This window comes from Daldinia decipiens, assembly GCF_022478715.1.
Source record: "Daldinia decipiens strain CBS 113046 unplaced genomic scaffold F4813scaffold_10, whole genome shotgun sequence".
Classification (NCBI taxonomy): Eukaryota; Fungi; Ascomycota; class Sordariomycetes; order Xylariales; family Hypoxylaceae; genus Daldinia; species Daldinia decipiens.
In genome coordinates, this window is record NW_026054553.1 from 44,728 (window position 1) to 64,140 (window position 19,413).

Here is a 19,413-nt window from a genome sequence, read left to right on the forward strand (position 1 = left end):
ACATAGACGACATCGGCACTGCCGAGACGAATATTGCCACCACCATCCTTACGACATCCCGCCTCTTGATTCAAGACTGCGCCATTGTCGGTTCCCATACACCGTCTTTGCCAACTCCACAAGCCCATCAGATAGATGTTCTAACCCATTCTCGGACCGCTATTCGTTCAATTCGGCAAAATAATATTCAGATTCCACATACCTTCAGCTGCCCTCTGTTACTACTAAGCTGTGGCAACTCTGTCATTGGCCTACGTCGAACAAAGTCAGCTTCGTTTGTTCGAGTCTTCGGAAGGGGGAACACAAGATGGACATCCCAAGATGCGCACCAAGGGAACCGGGAGGCTCGCCGCCGGCCATATACATCGAGGGATCGAGCCACTTCGATCACTATGGAGGCTCGGGCCGGTCTCATATGCAATCGAGATTCCAATCCTCTCTAGCCTCTTCTACCCCTATGCCGATATCTAACAGCCGCCGCCTCGCTGAGGACGATGCACCGCCGCCACTACCTCCTCCGAAATACCTACCTGGGCTTGGACAGCCGGCTCCTACTCGACACGACCGTATCCCATCGATTGATTCCAATGCAAGCTGGGATAGTACTAGACAAGAATTGGAGCAGGATCGGCCTCCGTATGGTAGGGCTGATACCGATCGCGGAATAGGCCGGCCTCATAGAGACGAAGGCTATCATAGTCTCAACTCCACCATCTCGTCGTTAGGGTAGGGATAGTCTGTTAAATCTACGGCGATATGCCAGTCGGAACGAAGTGCTAACTGTCAGGTTTTCCTTCAGATCCCAGGACTCTCTCCCCAAGAAACTCTTCATGTCTCATGACCAGTACCAGTTTAACAGGCCGAACAGCAACGACTATGACAGCTCGTTAATCAAGAAGCTGGACTCCAGACGAACATTTGACAACAGGACCCCGCCTCGGCGGTCTGCTCTCAGTGCTTCCGTGTCGAACTTGACTGCACACGAGCAACGTCTGCACACCCAACCAACACCTATTTCTCTTCCTATTCGGCCGAGCAATAAGCTGGTTATCGATTCACCCGGCCGTTATACGGACACTCCCCCACAGTCTGCACTCTCCCCGCGTGGGCCTTCGTTCTACGGGGCTTCGAGTAGTGAATATCGTTCGCCTATAGAACCTATGGATCTAGATCGATCGCCTTTTGCGCGAACGAGAAGGAATAACAGCGGTTCATTACCCGATGATGCAACGATATCCACGCACAGCAGCTACGACAATGCAGATGACAATGACTTTACGATGGAGGATAGGTCGCAAACTGAGGACTACATGTTGCGGTCAGAGCACCAGGCCATTGGGCAGAAGAGACGGGCGTCTTCACCGCCTGGGGATGACGTCCCGATGCAAGGCATATCCGGATTATGCGACCCATTACGACGTCGTGAGGGCGCATCCAGAGCATCACCAACACCACGTCTCGCCGGCATCCCTCCCGGTTCTATTCCTTCCGTCCCATCCACCACGCGAAGTGGATCTTTTGCTTCAAATGCCTCACTTACCACCAACCTGTCAAGTATCAATTCTTACACTGGGAGATCGCCTGGCGGCTTATCTAGTGGAGGACTTTCTCCCGTTGACGTCATCTCAAACTCGCCTTATAGTTCTCTCGGTCACTCGCCACGCGCTTCGCTTGCGCGTGTCCCCCACCAGCGTAACCTTAGTAGTGAAACCAGACGTCTCGCCTCACCCCGTAAAGTGAGTGAAGTATCTAAAACCGGTATCTCGAAGATACCTGGTGGTTTCTTCATGTGCGAATGCTGTCCTAAAAAGCCCAAAAAATTTGAGACGGCAGAAGAACTAAGGTAAGTGATTATTCGACCCTATTCAGGGGTTATGCGCTACTTCTTTTACGGATAATTGACTTTTTTGGTTTTTCTTTTCTAGCGCTCACGAGGCCGAGAAGCAATACGAATGTTCGTTTTGCGGTAATCGGTTCAAGAACAAGAATGAAGCAGAGCGCCATCAAAATAGCCTGCATGTAAGGCGACATAGCTGGTCGTGCTCTGCATTACTTCTTTCGCGCTACGACCGCGCGTTTCACGAGAGTACCAACCGACCTGGTGAAGCAGATACATGTGGTTACTGCGGAGAGGAATTTGAGCGCCACGGTGGTGTTGGGCGTCCACGACAGCCAACAGAGCAGGATTGGGATGAACGACTGAAACATCTTCAAGAGGTGCATAAATTCCGCGAATGCAACTCGAGCAAGAAATTTTACCGTGCAGATCATTTTCGACAGCATCTAAAGCACAGTCATGCGGGGACCAGTGGTAAATGGACTAATATGTTAGAAAATGCATGCATGCTCGATGAAGAGCCACCACAACCGTCGAGATGAGCGAATTGAACCAACCATCAGCGACGGGGTTGGGTAGCAATACTGCGCGGGGTTTTCGAGGAGAAAAAAAGAATCTACAAGCTGTGGATGTGAATTACTCGGGTTTCGTTGGTTGGGGGGTTAATGTGTCCATGGACGCACAGCAACCAACCTATAATTGGGCGGTGGGATGAAAGGGATCAGTCGAAGCAAGAGTAATCAATCAATCAATCAATCGTGTGCGATGCGCTTCGGAGTCTCACCTCATCTAGGAGCAGGCTGGTTTGCTTTGCCGATCTCCCGCCCGTTGGATGCACGCTCGCGGAGATAAATTAAGTGGTCGGTTGCGGCACGATTATCAAGTCGATGCCTTATACAACAGGCCTAATCCGGAAAGTAAAATCTTGGCTCCAGCAACAAATATTCCATATTCCAGCCGAGGCGACTAGGCGCCACTAAGGCACATTGGGATATAGTAGGGTGGGATTCCACGTTGTCAATGGTTAATTTACGAGACGTATATATGCTAGTTGACGGCACCGTTCCATCCCAACGGGTATTTGTGGCTCAATAGAGCCTGTGGAGGTGCGGCTCGTCAGTGTTGATTTGAACCTATCAACAGTTGAGAGTATTCGTAGGTAGCGATAAAATTCGGACAGAAATGAATTAACGACTCATTGGGCAACCAAGACGTAGACCCATATATTATTTGCATTATATAACATATACCCAAGTACATCTAGGCGTTTGAGAGGGCGAAGTGATATCCATGTCTTTGGAGTGCGAACGTGTAAGCTGAATGCGTATAAGTGCTGACACCCTTTAGGGTATTACTTATAGTGACTCGAGTTTTTTACCCATCTCGGACATTCGTCTTTTAAGGATGCTTCATTATGTTTGAACGCCAAGCTCGCTTGGTTAAGACATTTCGGCTTTTCTATATTATTTTGGGGTAGGGTATTTTGATGAAGAGTTTTGGAGGAGGGCGGGGGAAGGGAATTAGTGTTTTGTGTATAAGACGTTCCATCGCGGGATTCGCTACAACCCTTGCGGGCATAGGATACCGCGGATGTTATAATAAAGAATAAAGCTTATATTAATTCCATTTATTTACCTAATCATCTACGTTAAGTACACTTGAACTGAATAGAGATTTAAAAGACTAAAGTACCTAATTCAAAGACATAATGCAAAGTAAAGAAAATTTAATGATCAACTGATTTTAATTTTCGAATGAGATTTTAATTTTCGAATGAGAAGTAGCTGCGTAGTAATCGTGGAAACAACAAATTTTCTTTCTGCTCACCATGGCGGGAGGTAGTATTTGACTAATATCTACCTAGGTTAGGTATGTAGGTCTTCAAAGTCCCATGTCAATTGGATGGGAATTTGGAATCCCGAGTTGCATTATTAATAGCTTACAACCTAGCAGCTAGCAGACTAGCGTCAAAAATGGGCAATCAGCATAATCACATGATTCAGCCCTACCGGAAAGAAAGAAAAGTCAAACCATGGAAGGTTTAAACATTTGCACAGCCGCTGACGCCACAAGTACCTAACCTAGGAATAGGTATACGTTGTACCTACCTGGGTCATAGCTTAATTTCAATGGGTGTACCTATGTAATCCGTATGTAGGTACCTATGGACCCGTTTTTTGCCCGCGCAGCTGCCCGCGGCACAAATACGGCATTCTGCAGAAATCCGTGTAAGAGTTTGCCGCACTTTTACATAGATACCTTCTTATTTCAAGGAAATATATCTTACCCTTTTTCTAATATAGGCCAGGGTCAACTAACCCCTTTGACAGCCGATTCCTCATACATCATTCTAGGCACCCGCGGAGAAAATTGAGACTCAAATAAATCATCATGTCATTTTCCAGGGTACCCGGACCCGATAACCTTCACGTCGGAGGGTAAGTTTACACCCTTACTCCTTACTCTTCCCCACACCACATATGCAGTCACAGGTATTTACCTATATATGAGCTGACATAAGCACCCAGGGTTTGGGCTCTGAATATCGAAGGGCACCGTGACAAGCTTTACGAACAGAATGTCACTCATGTGCTCTCCGTTATCAAGTTCTCATTCGACAAATGGGGCGAAGAAGGAAGGCGATTTAAACACATGAGCATCGATATTGACGATGACGAAGACTCGGATCTATTAGTTCATCTCTCATCTGCTGTACGCTTTATCCGTAATGGACTCTATCCGCCAGTCAACGGCGCCGATGCAGATGCATCTGTAGAAACCAAAGATGACGGAAATTCCCCGGGCGGGGTATTCGTACACTGTGCAATGGGCGTATCGCGTTCCGTAAGCTGTGTTATCGCCTATCTCCTCTACCAATACCCTCACCGCTTTGGGGGCAGGCAGTTTACTCCTTCAGTCGCTTCGGCAGCCGAGCGGCGGAAAACCTCCAAGGAGGCCGTAGAGAGAGCTTTGGAGTGGGTTCGTCAGTCTCGTGAGCGTGCCGGGCCCAATACTGGGTTTATGCGCCAGCTCGAGCTCTGGTGGGAGATGGGATGTCCAGCTGATGATGACAGCGCTGTGGAGCGGCACCCCATATATCAGAAATGGCTGTACGAAAGAATGCTGAAGGAATCTAGGGATGTACATCAAGCTCCAGAGGCTGAACGCATCCGGTTCGAGGATGAAGTAGATTCAGGAAACGATGGTATCGAAACCGGCGTAGACAAGAAAGTCGGCAAGGAGATCCGTTGCAAAAAGTGTAGACGCATTCTTGCGACGCCGAAGTTTATCGTACCTCACGTCCCTACTGAGCGGCCAGAACCTTTAAATTGTGCTCACGTTTTCGTCGAGACGCTCTCCTGGATGCGGCCAGCGCTAGAAGACGGCGTGCTGGAGGGGCGTCTATCTTGTCCAAATGTCAAGTGTGGCGCCACAGTTGGTCGTTTCGCCTGGCAAGGCTTAAAATGCAGCTGTAGCGAATGGGTAGTTCCGGCCTTCTCGCTTAATCGGAGCCGTATTGATGAGGTGGTTCCTCGGGGCACAGATGCACCTGCAATCCGGCAACCACCTGGTCGAAACGGGAACCTATAACATGAGTTGCTTGAGCAAGAGCCTCATTAATTAATGCTTGTCATCCTTGCTTGCTTTCATAAGACTCCTACCCATCCCATATATCCACCAAGTAAGCGGTCTACATATCGTATTGGTCGAGACAACGATGGTGTTGATTTTCCACAAGCGCCGTTTACTTTACATAGTACCTACCTAGCTACCAGAAATCGTTGCTCTAAGCACGAGCCAACAGATGCTAATGCTCAATCACACACCCCCTTAATCGGTATCTTACCTAACCCGCCGCTAATAATCCAAGGATCAAGTTTGGTCAATGGGGGCTGGACGTATTATTTGACACCTCATTTCCTCCATACACGCCTCTATTCATCAACTGCACTTCGCGAAATGTACTCCTAATCAGATATCACTTTTATTATAGGGCGCGTCGTTCAGCAGGTTGCTTTTCTTTACGGCATAGTGTCAGATGCACGCCACTAACCCTACCGAATGTACGCTTCAAGCATAGGGCTTACCCCTTTCTCGAGAGACCTGGGGTCACAACCTTGCTTACCGTCCGAACTCAAGGGCCCTCCCGTTTCCCCATGCTAGCCTGCGATCTCGTTAAAATCCCCCTAAGGAAACCGTTACTGGCAACTAGGTACCCCCTGATGGTCCTCTACTCCATAGGCCTGCGGCGTTTCGCTGTCAATTTGCGAAGCTAGCATTCCCAACTCCATCCCACCTCTTGTAAGCTAATCAAGTCAGGATTAGTCCTACCCCCCTATAGAGCTCTATTCGGTCATGTGCAACCTCCCCGAGATGAGATCACCTAGAATGAGACTGTCAGCTTGTTCGCAACAGAACTGTCGGTGTAGACAGGCGGGATGCTTCAATTACCGCTGTGCCTCACGCCAGCCCCTTATGGTAACACCGCATCACAAATCTCTCTTGTGACGCGGGGGCGTTCATCCCACGTAGCCATCGGTTCTCCCTATTTTGCAAATAACGATAAGGGCCTCCAAAGATAAATCATATGTAGATGGAGGCAGATAACTCTGCTGACGTCAAAACAAGCTGCAGCGTAACGAATCGGTATATCAAAACCACATGTCTGATTCATATTGCATTGAAATGACGTCCATTGGGTCAAAACGCCGGTGATATCTTTCCTACTGATGATCTGTACCGTTCACTAGTTCTCTTCGATGCTTAACTTAACTTCTATCTATCTACAAATCCCACAATCATGAAGTTCCCCACGAAACTGATCGTAGCAGCTGATAACAAAGAGGTCAGCTCTGCTGACGGAGCCGACTTCGTTACGTTATCGAATCAAATCAATCAAAGGGAACTTCTATTACAGAGGAATGCTTAATAGGGACATTATAGTTCCTAGCCGAATCAATGTCTTTATAATCACGTCCCTTCCTAACGCCGGTCTCTATCGTTAAAAGCCGACTGTTATTATTTTATCACTATCATAATCTCCTTTTCTCTTTATTCCCTCACTTCTCTACTACGGTACTCCTTTCCATGGATGGAAGGAGAGGGAGCCCGTGCACAGCACATTTAATAATAGGAACGTTAAGAAATCGCAAGTTCCGGAGAAAGCAAAATCAAAAATTTAATAAATAGAGAAGGAATACCGAGTATCCCTGCTACTAGATCTACAGATATATACCTACATGTACTATGCCATGGGCCTTGCTCCTCTAGGTAGGTATTCATGCAGGAACGGCTACAGGTGACAGGTCAGTATTACGAACAAGGAGGCGGCGTGCTCCTCCGTTACTATTAGCTTCCCTGGCCCGACCGGTCTGGCGGGCGGCCGAAAGGAATAATTCTTCTTCATCAAAACGACGATGATACTACTGTTTGGTAAGGTGTAATAAAACCAATGATAATCAAACACTCTGATCGCTTCGGACTTAAGCAAGGGAAACATTGGAGGCTTTAGTTATCTAGCAAAGGCGGGCGATGCCGGCGTCTTACGACGCCCGCAGCCCCGAAATGAAGATTCTCACGGTTCGGACCTAAAACGCATATTACCTCTAACTAGCCCTCCTGTAAGCCGGGTTGCTCTCTCACGGCATACATACATACATACATACATACATACATACATACATACATACATACATACATATATACATAGACGAGGATCGATGTAAGGGTTCAGCGCGTAAGGTGCAATGACGCGCAGGCTGTATGTGCGTATGTATTGATGTATGGAGGTATGTATGTAGTTCGCGCATAGTATCCCGTAAGGGGTAAGCGTTATTAGCTGTAGGCGTAGCCGTCGTATGTTTTCTTAAGACGGTGGTTCGTCGCTATACTACATACTCAATTTCCACATGGGAAAAGGCGCCGACATGTTATAGCCCCCAATCGTCGTCGCTCTCGTCGTCATCCAATGACTACGAAAAATACAGCCTAGCTAGGCTAGGTTCTGCGTGCCAAGCTATCCCATAGTGAAGTCTCTTCAACACACATAGCAACTGCTACATACCTAGTTATATAAAGTCACATAACGATTGGGCAACTATGGGGTGTGGGTGTGGAGTTTGGCTTTCAGGTCGCAGAGTGGGCCTGTCTTCCTCGTGACTATGTTGCAGTGTGGGATTCCCTCTTGGTGAGGAAACAAGGGTGGCACAGTCGCTGCGGTTAGGGCTGTTTCGATGTTAACGATCCGGGGGGAGGGATTAGCCCGCGCGGCCGGAAGTTGAACGGTAAGACTCCGGCCGCTGCAGTCAGCAACGCGTATCGATATCCGTTAAGTGGCACAACAGAAGCCACGGACTAGGAGATGCGATACGGTCGTCGTACGGAACCAACCGCGTACGAATACTCGGGGTTCGAGTGGACGAGGGGCGTGACGAGAGGTGGCTGTTGGAAATCGGAAGGATTTGGTTATGCAGGCGTCGTGAGGGGAGCGGTCAACCCGGGAATGCCCACTCGGGAGAATCGTTTAAGGATCTGTATTCCTGTGATGAACCGCCAGAATCAGATTGTCGAATAGCCGGGTATCAAAGTTGATGCTTCAGGACGATGTATCGGCAATGAGAAGCATGTGGAGTTGGGGGTCAGATGCATCAGGTGTTACGATCTTTTGCTCGAGAGACCCCGCTTACTTCGCTATCATCGTCGGCGAGTACATGTAATATTAGTTTCACCCCGGGTTACCGGCCTTGAGCGATTCACGATACTTGGAGGTCACGGCAAGGAGGTTAGCTTGGCGATCGAGCCCCCGTTTTTCAGTGGTGACAAGGGGACCAACGGGATGGTTACTTCATAGCCAGCAAGACTCTCAATCTGTAAGTCGTCTTCTATTCCCGTCAAACTGCTTGTCGCAAGCGGTCTTGCGGCGTACTAGGAGAAAGGTAACTAGCAAAGAGATATTAGGTCCGAAAGGCCACCGAGAAGAATTCGACCGAGCCGACCAAGTTGATGTGATGGTAGCCTCGTCGTCTCGGTTGTATTTTCTTGGCCAGGGACCCTCGGTGTGACGAATGACGGCCAAGCAACGCACCTAGTAAGCCCAAACCGATCGTTACCCCCGAGCACACGGTTCCATTGGCTCGGCTAGCATTCTTAGGATCTTGAAAGATCTGACTTTGGGGGCGCACCTGTAGGTTAAGTCCGAATTTTAAAGCACCATGACGAAACTATCTTAAGGAGTAAGCTGCGTTATGTATGTAACATAGCATGTTTGTTTGTATGTTTTCCCTTTATGTAGGTCGGTGGACGTGCCGACAGATGGGCTGCGAGATCACGTTGCAGTACCAATTGTCATTGCAAATATTATGGGGACCAGTCCTGATGTCCTAAAGGGAATGGGAATACTCGGCCGTCCCGAGTTTTGGTAGGTTGCTTCCTTTGGCATGTTGCCTTCACATGTACGGGCAGACTGTGGAGTGGTTCATATTCGTGTAGTATGGTGTAAGGATTGCCGTTGGGGGTTATGTATATGATTTATGATTCAGAATTCAAAAATCAAAAATGACAATGCTTAAGATCAGATCACATATTACATAAACCCTCTTGAGCTTTACGGGTTATACATACCTAGGTGGCTTAAGTTGTGCTACCTTACCCGCCTTATCACCGCTACGCCGTTGGCAAGTCGATCCCAAGTTCGGCGTTAAGGTACGATTATTCCTATTTTAGAGCTACGGGGCGGTAGACATAGTCTTAAAACGGGAACGAGCCGCCATATGTTTGAAGCCGTAAAAGACATGCAGTAAGATCCGCCAGATGGTATGTGATTAACATCCGAAAGCATAAAATATTTATGGAGAGCTGCCTATGCATGTATGTACAAATCAACGTGTTTGATCTGAAACTATAACCGACGGGTGGCTTGCTATCCAGCCATCCCCATTAGGTCATAGGGCTAGGCGCCAGCCCTATCAGCCCCTATGCAACCCAGATTCGGCTCGGCACGACGGTAGAACCAATCATTGTCATAAAAGGGTACGAGGGTACGAGGATACGAAAGACCCGAGATACCTAGGTAAGATTGCTCACATGTAGGTATGTACAGTACTTACATACATAGGCGTACTGATGGTTAATACCTTTGAATAAAAAGAAATACGACAAATACCCCATGTAGTAAATCTGCATATAGCTTAGCCCTGTGAGTTCTACCCCGATGCCTAAAATAACCGGCTTAGTTGATCTAGTTACAGGAACAACGGAAGAAGCCGAATACTCGGATTCGGTTCTCGTGTAACATGAAGTGCGGATCCGGACAGCGGAGAAACCCCCGGGACTTGACGCCCGTCCAAGTAATATCTCGGAATGCCCGCACTGTAGTAACCTGTTGATCAAGGATACATACGGTTGTGAATTGTCTACTTTTTCTACTCATACCACTGGGAGTGGCATTATGCCATACCTGTAAGCGATCTAAGAACTGACTTAGGCAGGTTTTATAAAGTGCTGGTTAACAAGGGTAGATCTCGATTTTACGAAGTACGCTCTACGTCCAAAGCTTGGTGTGATGATCTTATAAACCGGCACCGATAACTATCAAGGGAAACCTTTATTTAACGGAGGTAGCTGTATTAGAGTCGTATATGTATGTAGGAGCTTAATAACTTTCTATGCGTAATATTATCGTCATCCACGGTCAGTCAGCTTTGTCGTTATGCAAATTTGAGCAATATGTTAGCAATACGTTTAACTTGCCCTGTTTCCTGTCAAGCTATTCTGCACGATTCCCGTGTTAAGATTAAACCGTATAAGTACATTGGATAGCTCGTAATCAGCAGCCATAGCTAACTGCAGCTCGAGGTATACAGCTTATACTTACTTGGCAGATCCTTGTTCGATGGGGGTGTTAATAACGATAGGGTGGGCGAATTATTTGAACGGATTATATGAAGGATCGGAGGGGGTGTATACTACATATACTACCTTAATCTAGAATGTCAGCGCTAACATGCATCGACATGTTAGACGGCCCCGCGTAAGTGGGCAATAAGCCCGGTTAACTAGCCGAACCGAAGACATTCGCACAGACGAGCATGTTCTCGAGGGTGAAGAAATAACCGAAATAACTAAGAAAAGTAAGACAGACCGTGTAATTAGCCTGGGGTACAGGCTTATACACCGATCTGCGGCATCCGGCAATAGACTTTTGACGTATGTATCTGTCAGTCTGAGTGATGTTATGCAGGGAACTAATCTTTAGTAAGTAACGTAAGTAACCTTACGTACGGGAGGCTGCTTATGTCAGAGTTGCTGCTGTAATCATGGTAAATAGTACCTAACGGTTCGATCTGATGATAGGTCCAGAGATAATTAACACGACGGCTAAGACAAAGCAAAGAATGAAACATATAAGCTGCTTGTCACCCAAGACTCCCTCTCCGGTTACACGAAGACAGCCCGTGGCTGATCGTCGTAATAGATCCGGGCGTCCACGACGTGGTGTCTGAAGATTGATAACGGCCGAGCAATATCGAAATACCCCACCAATTCGTACTACCCATCATAAGGCTGACGCAGAATTGTTCTCTTGTATCATTTACTTAGGAAGAGTCCGAGTATGGCCGAAGTACATCAGTTTGCGAGCCTGGGACCTTGCTGCATGTCGAATACTACCTCTCCTGCAACTCCAGAGCTTCTTGAAGTATCGCGGGCATGTCTAGTCCAGTTGTAGAAACACAGTGAAACCCCCCTTCTCGTCACACGCAGACACACGCAGACTATGCATTGAAGCTGTTCTGGAAGGAGTACTACAGTTCCCCGGATGCAAGTATAGGTAGCTAATGTATCCCTCGTGACCTTGCTGGAAAAGCAATCGGTTGCATCAATGATGCATCGGCTCACCAAAACACGGGAGATGCCTAGTAGGTCAACCCACATTCGGGCATTAGGTATCACGGCGTTTCCACTGCCTCGTCGCTTGGAAGGTATCATCAGACCTGGTGCCGTGCGTTGTCGACGCAGTGTAAGCGCTAATCATCTTGCAGGACTTACAGAGAGCAACGAGGTTGTTGGCTTCAGTGGGGAGATTTCCAATGATTCATGCAGCTTGCACAATGTTCTGCCAACAGTGTAGTGCCAGGTACAGGGGGGAGCGGGAGGATAAGGACTCTTAAGAACTAAGCCTGCGGAACACTTATATTGGACTTTCAACCCGAGTGAAATAACCGGATAGCATTAGACGTCATGTTCAGACCAAATATGTTGTCAGAGAGGTAGTGTCAGCCTTATAAGGCAGATAACCCAACGACTTGTCAGCTTTCCAATAATTTTACCCCATGCTGCTGTAAGCAAGCTATCCGGGCAAGCTAAACGGAACTAGGCAACATAGCATAGCTAATCGACAGGTGTGTCCCTAGGGGCGAAGAATGGGGTGCTTATAGAAAGTAGCATGCTTTGCCGCAGTAGTTTGTTGGCCCAAGATACGACACCCCAGCTTACCACACCGATTGAGCGAATACTCAACTAATATGAACCTTGGAGTACTGGGAACCTTGAAGGTACTTCGATCGAATGTTATATCTAGCTCCGTAGCGACTAGGATATGGATTCAATAAACATAGTTAATAGTTAATAGTTAATATACCGGGCATCGAGAGGTAGCCATTTTAAGAGCTGCTGCTCCTTTGCGTAGCTCATAAAGCCTCCATTGGCTGATATGCCTATGGGCATAGCAAGGACAAGGGCTAGAACCGTTGGTGAGATCTAATAAGCCCAGCTAGTTTCAGTATTTAACTTACTTGCCAAGTTCTTCAACGAAGTTCTCTTTGTAGGTGAAGGTCACCTCACAGTGGGTCTTTAGGGACGGAAGGGAAGTAGTTTGGATTGCTTAGGCGTTCTCGGTTCCTTTTGGCCATCTCAGCTGCGCGTTTTCTGTCCAGCCGTTGTTGGTAGAAGGTTCTGCATGTCATCAGTATCGACAGCCAGTGGTTGAACAGAGGGATAACTAAAGACTTTTGCAATGAAAATACCCGGGGTTCTTCTTCTACTTTTGGTGGAGTCTTCTCATCTGGTTTGTCCTATATCCGTGAGCCAATATGGTTTTAAGGCGCAAATAGGAAACCGACCTTGACTTGAGGGCTTGGCTCATCTTTCTTAGTCTCTTTAGTGTCCTTCTCTTCATTTTCCTTCTTGGACTTTTCCGATTCTTTCTCCTTTTTCTTGCGCTGCTTCTCTTCGTACTCTTTCTTCACCCGTTCAATTTCATCTTCCATCTCCTTTTTCTTCTTAGCTGCGATAGCATCGTGGTCGATGATAGGGGTACAGAATCCCCTATCTTTCAAATGACCAGGACAGACATAAAAGAAGTCCTAGTAGCAGAAAATCAGGGAAAGGTGCTTATAGCGTTATGATAGAACTGCAACCTACCTTGTTGTCTGGGGTTATGAGCACGCTGGTACTAGGCTTGAAGCATACCTCGCATGCTTTGGCTGAGGTTTCAGCTACCTTTCTATGATTCCAAGTATTTGGGAAAGACATCATTATCGCTGCTTCAAAGGGGGATAGATATACAGAGGAAGTATGCAATAGGTAATGTGCAAGGTGATGTACAAGGTGATGTGCAAGGTTGATGATATAACAAAGGAAGCCGAATGCGCGGCGAGATGTTGGCGAGATAACCATATTATGTGGGGCCAGAGAAGTACATGTATCTACATACCTCGCTCATATGGATGTATTGGATGACGGGCTACAAGGTTACAAGGTTACAAGTTACGATAAGTTACGATAAGGTTGGTGCCTGAGCTGTTGACTTTACCGCATTACCTACCTACCTACACTACAGCCTTGTGAAAGTAAGGGAATCTTTTAGGGGGCCCCTGTACGTCATATGCTCGGCAGGTGCCAGTAACAAACTTTAGCGTAAAACAATTCGCCGACTCCAAAAAAAAAACATGAAGTATTACGAACATCAACTTTCTTATTAGACTTTCTTATTAGAGTAAACAAGAGCCTTGCAACCTGTCACTTATTTCGTCTTTCTTAGTTATTGCGCATAGGGGTAATCACCCCAGCCAGTCTTTTTTGACATCATGGCCAATGGATTGGATATCCAGAAGCTGGACTCCGTATTCAAGTCGCGACCAGACATTTTACAAGACATCCACAAGGCTGCCGGTATTCCTTAATCTTTTCGCGTCAAATATTGTCCCTATCTTCTCTAACTAAGTTATATAGATTCTCCATCGCGAGTCCAACTATTCAACAAGATTGCAAATTTCATATATGAACAAACAGGTGACCATACAGCTGGCTCATCCCTAAAGCGGCGTCGCGTCGATATCGAACCCTCCCAAAATGGGAATCTACCACATGCTACAGAGACGAGCGCAGAGACGAGCACAGTCGAAGACATATCAACCGAGAACATCCTATTGGAAATAAAAGATATATCTGTCTCTATCCCGCAGCGCAAGAAGTTCGAATTATGCTTCACGCCCAAACACCTATACGCCCGAATCCCTGGTGCAACCGTGCCTGCGCCTGGAATAACATATGCATGGAAAGATGTCGGCATGTACTATATATTTCACAACAATCCAATATCAATACTAATAATTATACAGAGTATGCTTTCTACCTTCCTGTACCTGAGAAGTCTCAGATTCAGCACAACTACATCTTATTCCCACGAAACGCTTTCTCCCTTTCAAAATCAGGCGCACCGACCGAAGATCCGTTAGTCTTTACCGTCTCAGCTGGTGCACCAAAGCCAGGTTCGATTGGTGGACCTAATGCCGCTGCAGCTTCTGCCGTCTCTGACTCTTATACCACCCTCTTCAACTGGGCCTTGAATAAGTGTCTTCAGGCTGCTGGAAACAATGTGCAAATGGTTGCAGCAGATCCCGCAAAATTTCATAGTAAAGTTCGACAACCACATCGACCGAAGGAGGCAGCGGTTCATGTGAAGGCATTCAGGGGCTCAAAGGATGGTTACCTATTCTTCCTAGAAAATGGGATCTTATGGGGCTTCAAGAAGCCGTTGTTGTTCATACCGTTGGACAAAATTGCAGCTATCAGCTACACAAGCATATTGCAGCGTACATTTAATATGGTAGTTGAGGTGTTCACGGGCGAAAACGGTGACGATACAACCGAAGAGATAGAGTTCTCGATGTTAGACCAGGAGGACTATGGAGGTATCAACCAAGACTATGTCATGCGGCACAGGCTTCAGGATCGAAGCATGGCCGATCAGCGGAAAGCCAAGAGGGAACTGGCAGAAAATGCCAAGGGAAAGAAAGAAGCCGAAGGTGAAGAGGAAGATGCCAATGGACAGGCCGGGGAAGATGGCATGACAGAACTAGAAAGAGCACAGATGGAAGCCGAACAACAACTGCAGGATGAAGAAGATGAAGATGAAGAAGATTACGACCCAGGGTCTGAGGGTGAGAGCGAGGGCTCGGGAACTAGTTCCGAAGAGGATGATGATGACGACGAAGACGCTGCGGAGGACGATGATATGGGGGAAGATGGAGGTTTGGGAGAGGAGGAATAATGTCTTGATACATAATGGTAATAACGAGCAACCGCAGTCTATTATATCAGGAAGGCTTCGGGATAGATGAGCCTAGCAATGCGACGGCTTCAACCCTGGAATATCACGTTTTGGTAGCTACTACGTGGATTAACTGTCGGCAGATCCGTCAAGGCTTTCGTCTATCGGCCCAGTCTACTTAGATCGCTCCTAACGGCCTCTACTAAAACTTTCACCAAGCCACAATGGCATCTTGTAGGCCGATCCTCGTTACCCTATCATGGCACAAAAGACTGGCTAATTATAATAAAGCAAGAGTATATGCTCAATCTGGCTGTCCTAGCTACCTAAAATATGAGACGACGATCTGGGTCCTAGTCATCAAATTCATTTTAAGGGTGCAGTGTCCTGTAGATGCTGCGGCGGAACATTTGCAAGTGTTAAGTTTCGGTTCCCTGCAGCTTGCAAGTTTCCGATGAGGTTTCTAATCTGCTGGCTCTCCTCGGTGGTGAGCTTGACGTCTAATGCGCCAAGGTTCTGCTCGAGATACTTGATATTCCTGGTCCCTGGAATAGGGAAGAAATCATCTCCTTGAGCCATAATCCATGCCAGCACCAACTGGCTTGGCGTGCGACCCTTCTTCTCTGCGAAAGCTTCGAACTTCTTGACCAACTCTAGGTTCTTCGGGAAGTTCTCCGGGCTGAATCTTGGAAACACCTTGCGGTAGTCGTTTGGATCGAAATCGTCCCGAGACTTGTAGCGCCCGGTCAAGAAACCGCGACCAAGGGGTGAGTAGGCGACGATGGCAACCCCTAACTCTCGACAAGTAGCAAGCAAGTTGGTACCCTCCTCGCTTTCAATCTCGAGCGACCATGGGTTGTATTCAATCTCCACGGCCGAGATTGGGTGCACGGCATGAGCACGTCGGAGCGTACTGGAGGAACACTCAGACAAGCCGAGATATACAATTTTGCCTTCCCTGTTTCATGAAATTAGTAACCCTACCTAGCAGTTGGACAACTTTGGGTGCTTACTCCTTGAGCTTTGCCATAGCTTCTACGGACTTCTCAACCGGGGTTACATCGTCGAAGCGATGGCAATAAAACAGGTCTATACTGTCAACTCCCAGACGTTTCAAAGAGAGTTCGCAGCTTTTAATGCAGTTTTCGGGTGAACTGTCGACGAATACGACCGGGTTGGAGCCACCGCCATACTCGAGTGCCCATTTAGTAGCCAAGAAGATGTCGCCTCGGCGTTCTGGGTGCAGCTTAAACCACTTGCCCACGAGATCCTCGCTGTCGCCGTAGGCAAGTGCGCTATCCCAAAATACCTCTCCGAGCTCCCAGGCTCTGTCGAGAATTTTGAATCGCTCTTCATCGGGACTCTTCATACGGTTGGTCTATAAGTTGGCATTGTTCTTGGATTGGTTTAACATACGCTATTTCGCCTACTCCAACACTTAGGCCCATCAAGCCGAACCCAAGCTTAGGAACATGAGGACCATTCTTGCCTAGTTTGCTAGTCGGAAGCGTTCGAGGGGGAGGCATAGTGTGAATAGGGTCTAGATCGAGAAATTGCTTTCAAATTATGTCCCAAATCAAATATTCAAGTTCTACCTGCTGGGGGTTTGGTCTTTGCTATCCACTATCCATCAAGGGCACAAACCTCGAGGAGGGAAGCAGGTATTTATATCTAACATCCGGTCCTCAAAATGACGAAAATACCCCCAGCGTCCATACTATGGCACCTTAGAGACAGTCATTTTGACAGCATGTATATGACGACTTGAGCCGGCGATAAAGCACTAGAGCCGCAACGTCCTAGGTTCCGTCCGCAACGACCCGCAATAACCCGCCACCATACTCCGGAAATACTCACCCAACTAACTAGAGTATTTATGATATTTACAGCTCAGCTCTTAAATCATGTAAGTTTGTGACTTTTGTAGTATAATAGTCGTGACTTAAGTCTTAGTTCGGGGTCCGCGGACGCCATGACCGAAAACAGCAAGTCGGCTGGTGTGTTAAAAGTACGGCGCATAAACTCCGTAAGGGGGTTTGTTTTATAGGTAGGTAGTCATGCAATATTAGAGGTAATGAAGGCTTTCTTTAAGGCATGAGAACTTACCCAGAGTTCAGAGTATTCTTGCTATAAACAACAGCCCTCTTATCTCACTATTCGTGCAATATATGTATCATTCAATATTATGAAACAGTTCTAAAATGTGTTAAATAGTACTGTCATGAGGTTACTCCATGTATCGGTCGAGATATGAAATATCCCCTTAATGTGGTATAACTAGTAAAAATCTTAGCTCACTTTTTATGGGATCCCCCCTTTTGTTATGCGGCCTGAAGATGTTTTAATATTGGTGCTTTAAGATAGGCTGTCGTAGAGATTATGATTACATTTGCTTCTCAGCCCTATCGTAACGAGTAGATAGTTTTCAAATCACTAATAATGCGTTTATGATCCCGTTATGATCCCGTTGTTTATATGTAGAAAACAAAGACCAAATATTTGCGAGTTCATATTCCCTGTGTGAGGGGAAGTCATGTCTGAGCTTCTTAGATAATTATCTAAATTCTATATGCTATGTCTCGATATAAATGCGCCGCCCATGCCATAACCATTCCTATGTCTATTCAAAGGGTGCATATCTGATCCCGCGGTAAGTATATAATACGGTTGCTTTAATGGATCAAATCACCATGGATTTCCATGAAATATATTCTCAAGTATGGTCTGGTATGGCTAGGCCTAAAGCCCTCCGACCTCCATATCGACAGACGTCTAGGTGCTGAGAAAGACTTCCCAGAACGAGCGTGTATTATTATTACGATGCTCTCTCTGAAGTCTTCTGACCAAACCTAACTGATGCGCGCCAGCTGAAACATTGTCTCCATCTGTTTGAGACTAGTAACAGAATTTGGTATTGGTTTCGAACCCTATACGGGGAGGCGGCAGGTGGGTCGAAGCTAACATTGCGTATGGCATTGTATGAGTAGCCCGCGACGTCCAGTCCTTAGGTCCCTGACCTATTGTATAACATATATATATATATGTAGATGAAGGCAGATAGACTATATCCCCACCATGTAAATCAGTTGATGGGATTTCTCGCGCTCCTTGGCAAAACGTCGGCGCGGCAATTTTAGTTTCGAAGTATTCGAACGATCGATAATTCATTCATGCATATTCTTTCCGTTGCCAACCACTTTGTACTAGGGGAAGTTCTGGTTGCGACTGATCTTGGTATCCATCCTCAAGCGTTGGAGACAGCCACTCTTCCCTCCTGCGATTTTTAGTGAACATTCGCGGTCCGCATTGTGCAAAGAGGCAGATAATCGACAAAAGGATAATAGTTGAAACGGCCGCGACTGCGATGGCGACGAGAAAGTCCTTTAAGAAGTTGCCGTTGACGGTCATCGTACCCGCTGCGTCGGACATCTTGCTATATATTCGGGATCACCAGAGGTTTATAGGCGAGGGTGAAGAAGAGTTCAGACTACTAAGCAGTGATGCTGAGACGAAAAGGATACAATTGAAGTTGGATGATGAATAAATAAACAAGATAAATAAGTAGTATGTAAGGTGTCAGCAAGGCCACTTTAACCAGGCAGTGATGTGGATGTCTCTTAGACTTCGTTTAATGCTCTTTGTATAACGAAAACGGGTATAAAGCAAGCGGCGTAGGATATATCTTCAAAGAATTCAGTTTCGAACAAAGGTGAGATCGATTATTACAAGTAGCTAGCCGACCACGGGTGATAGTCTACCTATGTATAAGTCAATTTCTGTTCTAATCACGCCCGCCTTAGAGCCCCCGAAGCGCACGTCTCGCATATAACTACATTCGCAAAGTCCTACATGGATCCGAGGCAACCGAGTTGACAGCGGGTATGTCCCTAGAACAGGAATGGTAGGACGGCAGCAGTGTCGTCTATATAGCGCTAGGCGAAACGCGCGTTTGTATATTTATGATTGGTTCTAATTGATTCTGCTGTGAGACACAGCCCAATCTTCAATTGGTATACAGTGTAAGGCT

At 46.9% G+C, this 19,413-nt stretch overlaps 6 protein-coding genes across 6 annotated transcripts; 3 read left to right on the top strand and 3 right to left on the bottom strand.

The window, feature by feature from the left end:
• Positions 1 to 307: 307 nt before the first annotated feature.
• Positions 308 to 2,379, top strand: F4813DRAFT_387786 (uncharacterized protein; the record flags this gene model as incomplete). Its single annotated transcript, XM_049246603.1, has 3 exons — positions 308 to 726; positions 800 to 1,843; positions 1,926 to 2,379. 3 exons carry the CDS (start codon positions 308 to 310, stop codon positions 2,377 to 2,379), a joined length of 1,917 nt encoding a protein of 638 aa, XP_049101038.1.
• Positions 2,380 to 4,106: 1,727 nt separating this feature from the next.
• F4813DRAFT_21313 (dual specificity protein phosphatase 12) lies at positions 4,107 to 5,652 on the top strand. Its single transcript, XM_049239689.1, has 2 exons — positions 4,107 to 4,275; positions 4,366 to 5,652. The coding sequence occupies exons 1-2, from the start codon at positions 4,229 to 4,231 to the stop codon at positions 5,426 to 5,428; spliced, it is 1,110 nt and encodes a 369-aa protein (XP_049101039.1). The 5' UTR covers positions 4,107 to 4,228; the 3' UTR covers positions 5,429 to 5,652.
• A 7,020-nt stretch (positions 5,653 to 12,672) lies between these two features.
• Positions 12,673 to 13,369, bottom strand: F4813DRAFT_387788 (DUF1742-domain-containing protein; the record flags this gene model as incomplete). Its single annotated transcript, XM_049246604.1, has 3 exons — positions 12,673 to 12,906; positions 12,955 to 13,197; positions 13,256 to 13,369. 3 exons carry the CDS (start codon positions 13,367 to 13,369, stop codon positions 12,673 to 12,675), a joined length of 591 nt encoding a protein of 196 aa, XP_049101040.1.
• Positions 13,370 to 13,744: 375 nt separating this feature from the next.
• On the top strand, positions 13,745 to 15,541 carry F4813DRAFT_21336 (Rtt106-domain-containing protein). Its single transcript, XM_049239691.1, has 3 exons — positions 13,745 to 14,005; positions 14,066 to 14,401; positions 14,455 to 15,541. Exons 1-3 carry the CDS (start codon positions 13,921 to 13,923, stop codon positions 15,384 to 15,386), a joined length of 1,353 nt encoding a protein of 450 aa, XP_049101041.1. The 5' UTR covers positions 13,745 to 13,920; the 3' UTR covers positions 15,387 to 15,541.
• Positions 15,499 to 16,912, bottom strand: F4813DRAFT_395058 (Aldo/keto reductase; the record flags this gene model as incomplete). The annotated part of the gene is made up of 3 exons (XM_049247651.1): positions 15,499 to 16,344; positions 16,400 to 16,747; positions 16,803 to 16,912. The coding sequence occupies 3 exons, from the start codon at positions 16,910 to 16,912 to the stop codon at positions 15,753 to 15,755; spliced, it is 1,050 nt and encodes a 349-aa protein (XP_049101042.1). The 3' UTR covers positions 15,499 to 15,752.
• A 1,642-nt stretch (positions 16,913 to 18,554) lies between these two features.
• Positions 18,555 to 18,815, bottom strand: F4813DRAFT_387791 (uncharacterized protein; the record flags this gene model as incomplete). Its single annotated transcript, XM_049246605.1, has 2 exons — positions 18,555 to 18,660; positions 18,718 to 18,815. The coding sequence occupies 2 exons, from the start codon at positions 18,813 to 18,815 to the stop codon at positions 18,555 to 18,557; spliced, it is 204 nt and encodes a 67-aa protein (XP_049101043.1).
• Between the last annotated feature and the right edge of the window lie 598 nt (positions 18,816 to 19,413).

What these genes read in the sequence shown, in the direction of transcription:
- F4813DRAFT_21336 (XM_049239691.1), top strand. Translation starts at nt 13,921, where the DNA reads ATGGCCAATGGATTGGATATCCAGAAGCTGGACTCCGTATTCAAGTCG. An exon ending in AGACATCCACAAGGCTGCCG is followed by an intron (nt 14,006 to 14,065) that starts GTATTCCTTAAT and finishes TAAGTTATATAG; the next exon opens with ATTCTCCATCGCGAGTCCAA. An exon ending in ATATGCATGGAAAGATGTCG is followed by an intron (nt 14,402 to 14,454) that starts GCATGTACTATA and finishes ATAATTATACAG; the next exon opens with AGTATGCTTTCTACCTTCCT.
- F4813DRAFT_21313 (XM_049239689.1), top strand. Translation starts at nt 4,229, where the DNA reads ATGTCATTTTCCAGGGTACCCGGACCCGATAACCTTCACGTCGGAGG. An exon ending in GATAACCTTCACGTCGGAGG is followed by an intron (nt 4,276 to 4,365) that starts GTAAGTTTACAC and finishes ATAAGCACCCAG; the next exon opens with GGTTTGGGCTCTGAATATCG.